The sequence below is a fragment of the Verticillium nonalfalfae genome, assembly GCF_003724135.2.
Source record: "Verticillium nonalfalfae strain VnAa140/NRRL 66861 chromosome Unknown scaffold_107, whole genome shotgun sequence".
NCBI classification, from domain to species: Eukaryota; Fungi; Ascomycota; class Sordariomycetes; order Glomerellales; family Plectosphaerellaceae; genus Verticillium; species Verticillium nonalfalfae.
The window spans coordinates 85,461-91,452 of NW_021167332.1; the positions used below are offsets into that span (position 1 = coordinate 85,461).

A 5,992-nucleotide genomic window follows, 5' to 3' on the forward strand; every position below is an offset into this window, starting at 1 on the left:
TGCAATGCCGAAATCGACGGGCCGCAACAACGGATAAAGCCCAAGGCGCAAAGAAAAAAAAAAGCTGTTGGCCCGTCCTGAAATGAGGTCGTGAAAGGGATGCCGCCGTTTTGTTAATGAGCCTACACGAGCGAGAGTTCTGTTCCACCTCCGCTCTCGTCTCAAAAGAAGAAGTAAAAATAACATCAAAATTCAATCTGCCGTGTAATTCGTGGTTCGTCATTAATTCGTTAGGGTTTCCTCTTTGAATGCGAGGTTGTCTCCATCTTGAAGAAGTTCACGTGAGGCTCCGTATCCTTGCTGCCAACACGCACTTCCTACTGGCGAGCTTCGATGTGCCCGCTCTTCTCGGTTGTCTGGCGGTACCTGATGAGATCCTGTCCATTGGGAGGTGTCGTCATACTGGTGGCGCGCTTGGGACGGGGGAAGAGACGAATGTCATCATTAGCGTCACCGTCGGCACGGCTGCCCCATGAAGTCTGCCAGATTGTTAGCGATATTGCTCGAAGATCTGGATACCTGGGAAAGTTGGGTGTGCCTACCATCTTCAGTGTGAATAGCGCATACAGCTTGATGAGGCCGTGGAACCAGCCAAAGAGAATCGACGCCGGGAGGAACACGAGATCGCTGGGGTTTCGCTTGAAAAGGCCCATAAGCTTGACTACCTTGGTGAAGCCAAAGACGAAGGCAATCTGAGCCCAGAAAGCGATGCGTCGGTTCTCGGGATCCCAATCGGCGGTCCCCTTCCAGAGAGCCACGATGATGAAGGGATCCATCACGAAGGCCAGAGAAGTAAAGGTGGCAATGTGCAGGGCGTAGGTGCACCACATTTGCTGACTGTAGGTCATCCTGTCAGCAGATTGCACATTGCGGGAAAGACACGGGGGATGTATGACTCACGTCAGCACGTATCGCTCCGTAACCAGGCTCGTCCAATTGCTTCGCCAGTTGCTGCGAGCCCATCGGGAACACTGGTAGAGGAAGTTCATGCCATTTTCGAGCGTCGTCTCGAGCTCGCACTCGCGCTCATACTGGATCCAGGTCTTCCACTGGTGACTGACAAGCCAGCGGGTGACAAAGTTGTCGTCATCGGCGTTCAGGATGTACGGCCCCCATTTCTCCGTCTTGAAGCCCTCAAGGAAGTCGTGGCTCGATAGGATCTCGGAACGGTAGGCGCCGGTGCGACCAGACATGCACGATGTACCGCCATCAATGTTGTGGGTGGCCGATATCTCGAAATTGCGTCGCTCAATGTACGCTGCGCCCAGCCAATTGAAGATGCGAGTCGACCATGGTCCCTCCCAAACACGCCTGACCCTCTGACAAGTGCCAACTCCTCCCATCTTCGGGTCCTCGAAAGGCGCCAACAGCCATGGCATGATGGTTTCTGGCCAAGTCACGTCGTCATCGGCCATAATGGTGATTTTGGTTGCGACGTTAGGCAGAGCCTCACAGACCTGGAGACGCTTGTTGGCGATGGGGGTGGACAGAACTTGGACGTTGGGATGCGGCAGAGTCTCTGCGAGCTTGGCAAGGGACTTGTGCTTGTCAACGGTGGTCACAAGAAGAAGGCCGTATGGCTTGCAGGCAAGAATGCTCTCAAGAGAGGGACGAAGCTCCTCGAAGACATTGTGGATCGTCGGAATAATGACGGTCACGTCCTCCGAAGTGAAGCTGGGCTTCGCGGGGACAGGCTTAGACTTGTACGACCAGTGGCTCACGCAGTGAACGAGTAGGCGCACGTAGCGGTGGAGCCTGTGCCAGGGTCAGTGGCTGAACGGAAGTCATGACGACGGCAGCGAATGGTCATGCCAATGCTAATAAAGAACGTACCACAGAGCGATAAATAGATATAACCACGAGGTCGTGGTCCAGAGCGACCCAAAATTGGGAAGGAAGAAGTTCAGCATCGTGAACGGAGGGGTCTGCACGCGTGCAAGCTGGTGGTCGTATCCGCGCGCGGGAGATGTCAAGGTCTGGCGGTAAACTCGGCGGCGTTGTAAGCGGACGCGGTCGAGTTTGAGGTGTTGATGGTGTTGGGGGGAAGGGGGGGAGTATTGGTGAAAAAGTTCGTGACTTGCAATGAACTTTATATATAGGTGGTGGGTGAAGATGGTGAAGGTATTGTTGTGGGTGAAGTGTAGTGCAGTCTGGCCGACTAAAATCACACCACTGAACAGTGAATGCAACGGTTGGTATTCACGATCTTTTGGTGGAAAAATGGACAGCCTGGAGCCAATTCACTTTTCAGTGCAAGACTTTCGAGTCACAGCGACCGTACGCACGACCAAAGTTGTGCAAAACTGGGCAGGTGTAGAGTAGACTTGGCTTGCCGAGGGCGAGACCTAGACCGAGAACCAACAGACTCCTCGCGTAGTCGACCGCGGCAGTTCCACAAAGAATCAATTCCGTCGGCTTCTGAGGGCAAGGACCTAAGCGAGACCTTGTGTTGACCCAGGAGGGTGGGTGCTTGATGTGATGAACGACCGTTGTGGTGAGTGTGCCGCCAAAAGACCGAGGATCAACACCCAGATCGTGTATGGGGTTTGGATGTCGTCGGAGATGGGATGGGGAAACCTAACCAAGGTGTTGTACAAATCTCAGGAAAAGGGTATTAAAGAAACCCAGCCATTGACAGACCAATTGGTCTCAAAACAAAACAATGACCCTAGGGAAGAAGTTGATTTGAGATCCTCCGGGGAAGCAGGAAGAGGGCGGCAGCGAGGGGGAAAGATATATAGCCAGACGTCCGGCTCTGGCTGGCCCTGCCCTGCCCATCCATGTGCGATGCGCGCCAAGGCATCGAGACGGTAGTAGTCTCGACCGGGTGTCCGAACAGGGCAATGGGGCGTGGAGCATGAGAGCTATGTCATGTACGCATATTGTGCAGATGGATGTGGAGGGATGGGATGGGATGGGATGGAGGGGAGGATGGATCAGTCGAACTGAGGGTTGACTGCGCGTACGTACCTACCTACCTAACCTGCCTACCAACACACTCCAAAGCAGAGCAGTGGGAGTAGAGCCGACAGCGTACATGGATGGCATTTCAGGGTATCAGCAGGGGGAGGGGTGGCTCTGGCGGTTGTATCGAGGAGGGGGTGTGCTGTCGATGTGGGCACTAGACCAGCCTGGGAGATGGAGACTAGCGTCAACTGACGGGGCAAGGAGGCGTGCAGCCAGCAGGCATCTCACACGCCAACCCCGGCAACACTGGCTGGCTGTGCGCGCTGCGAGGTACTGGAGCGGTACCTACTCGTACTTGGGGGCTGGAGCGAGAGCCCACTCAGCCATTTGTGCGCGCGCCAGGTCTGGAGAGCAACGGAAGGCTTGCTTGTCAGGATACCTAGGCAGGTTCAGCCAAAACCTTCGACTTGCTTCGAGATCACCTAGAGCTCTTCACGCCCTGGATCATCCTCACCCCGATGCGGAGCGGGCTCGTGGGTCTGCAAACGCATAAATGGCAACAAAGAGAGCCGTTGTCCGACGTGCGGGCCGCAAGAGCACAACCCATGTCGTGACCAAGCCGCCGCTGATGCTGTCTTTGCTCCCCCCCCCAGCTCGCTATAAGCGCGCGAGGCCGGCCCTGTGAATCTAGAAAGCCATCTACTAGCCATGATTAGCTCCAGGGCCTAATGCCGACGGGGTAGTGGTTAGTCCACTAATGATACTGGTCGTCTGGACGCTTGACGAATTGCCCCTCTGGCCCCTCCGCCCCTCACATTGGCGGCGACTGGGGATAGGCGAATCAACAACACAAACGATCTGGTGGGGAAATCGACGGGCCAAGATGAGGAGGGATTGCGGCGTTTTGCTGCCAAAAAAAAAACTCGCCATAGCCAAGGCGCACGCTCGATGACCTCGTGATAAATGTCTTAGGGTCCCAGTCTAGAAATATGCGGTTGCGTTGCTCTTCTCTGGTGAGCATGTCAGCAAGGCTCCAGAGACAATCGTGGGGGGAAATGAACACAGTTGCTGTCCATCTTTTCAACGCAAATGGCGCGTCTGGCGGGAAACTGTAATGCTAGCAAATGGATCATTCTCGAGGACCTGAACCAAGCACATGTGGGTATCATGGGCTTGCAGCAACATCCCACAGCGGGAGGATAATAAAAGGGGGGAGGGGTGGATGAAGATGACATGGCCTTGGACAAGAAGGACGACTGGCGCTGAATGATGCGAGAATATCCATGCTTGATGCGTGTGAGGTCCATATCGGATCTGGCATGGAATTACGGCAGGCTGCAGAGACAGTGCTGAAAGCCCATCGTGGTTGGAGCCGCCGGAAGGGCCTAGAAGCGGGGAGGGATCATGAACAAGCCTTTTGATCCAATGCTGGTGCTGCAATGCAAGTCTCTGCTCGTGTTGTCCGAGTTGTGTGGACAATCATGTCTCTGTACCGTGTTTTTCCCTCGGATACTTGGTTGGTGGCCTGGTGGCATGTGGCATCAGAGACAAGTGAATCATCCTTGGAAGTGCTTCCCCTCTTGTCTGAGGAGGAGGGGAATTGATATCTGACAGAAGAATGTCTGAAGTGAACCGTGGTACGAGGCATGTAGAGACACGCCCACTGCTGCTGCTGCTAGGGGGGGGGGCACGAAGGCCTCTCATCGCGGGAGTTGCCAAACGGAGCCAAAGCTCCCCTGTAACGGCAGGACAAGAGACGGCACCAGCGCTAGATAGATACGTACCAGCAAGGACTGATTTGCTGTTTCGTGAGGGGAAGCATCGACATGGGACAGGGAAGCCGTGGCCATCGCATTTGGCACTGTCGCGATTGGGTTAAAGGCGCGATGCGACTTGTCCAGTTCTGTAGGCTGTTGTCCAGTCTTGTGCTTTCCTTGGCTTGTCCGCCATCTGCCCTGCGCGGTAGATCACGGCCCGGCGCCAGCGGAAATCACCCATCGCTTGCTTGTCTCTCTCAGTTCTTCTGTCTCTTCCTCACACTGGAGCCAGGCGGCCCCATCTGCGAATCCGCCGCCTCGAGGCGGGATGAAGTAAGCGCCGTCTCCATTCTGCCGCTTCGTGAATGATGACAAGACGGGGCCACTTGCGTCCGTTGCCAAACGTATCCAGGCGAAAAGCCTCATCGCCGTGGAGCCTGTTGGCAGGGTTCCACAATCTCTGTTGGTCGAAAGCGAAAGTCTCCCATGGTGGGGGAGCACAAACAGGCCCGCCCTAGGCGTTATCCAGGCCACTCCACAGAGGCTGGCCAACAAAGTCTAGTCAAGTCACATCACACACACAGAGACGAACGGACGGCCTGCATGAGATGCTGCTGCGCGTCTCTGCCCTTGTCGGCCGTTCGGCAAGCCATCGCGAGGCGGGAAAAATGACCTTGCACAAAGACCGGCCTTCGAGCCGCAGCTGATGCGGACTCGGAGGATGGCTCAAGCTTACAGGGGCTGAGGCGCATGACGCCTATCCTATCGAACAGCCCGCTGAAAGCAGGTGAGGGATGCGATGGCGGCTCGGTGGACGTGTGTCTTTCATGGCGTGATCTTAAAGATCGAGTCAATGCTGGATGCATGGGGAGTAGAAACAAGTCTTTGGTTTTTTGATACCACATACTGTTCAGAAGAGCGCTGAGGGCTGATAATGCCAGTCAGTCTTGCCAATCCCCCCCCTTGGCTGCGGATGGGGCAGATGGAAATGGGCGTGAGGCAGTTGCAGCAGAGAAGGATTGCAGGTGAGGAAGGCGAGACGGAAGGTACACACACCTAAGGTGAGGATGGGATGTCCCTGCCTCGCCGTCAATCACCAAGGTAAGAATGTACCCTGGACACAGCCAAAGGCCAGCCAGCAGAGGGGCGAGTCTAGTCCTGGACTCCAAGGTAGGCAGGTACGTCTGGACGACCTGGTCCACAGCAGGACCAGCCCTGCTCCGGTATATTCTCGGCCATGGCGCATTATTCCTCTGTCGTCCACATCTGTTGTCTTGTCATATGCTTCTCTGCTCGCTTCCACCAGTCTTAGTAGTCTGGATGTATTG

At 55.4% G+C, this 5,992-nt stretch overlaps 1 protein-coding gene across 1 annotated transcript; it reads right to left on the reverse strand.

The window, feature by feature from the left end:
* Positions 1 to 317: 317 nt before the first annotated feature.
* D7B24_000554 (uncharacterized protein) lies at positions 318 to 1,910 on the reverse strand (the record flags this gene model as incomplete). The annotated part of the gene is made up of 4 exons (XM_028634809.1): positions 318 to 479; positions 543 to 837; positions 901 to 1,755; positions 1,834 to 1,910. The coding sequence occupies 4 exons, from the start codon at positions 1,908 to 1,910 to the stop codon at positions 318 to 320; spliced, it is 1,389 nt and encodes a 462-aa protein (XP_028492535.1).
* Between the last annotated feature and the right edge of the window lie 4,082 nt (positions 1,911 to 5,992).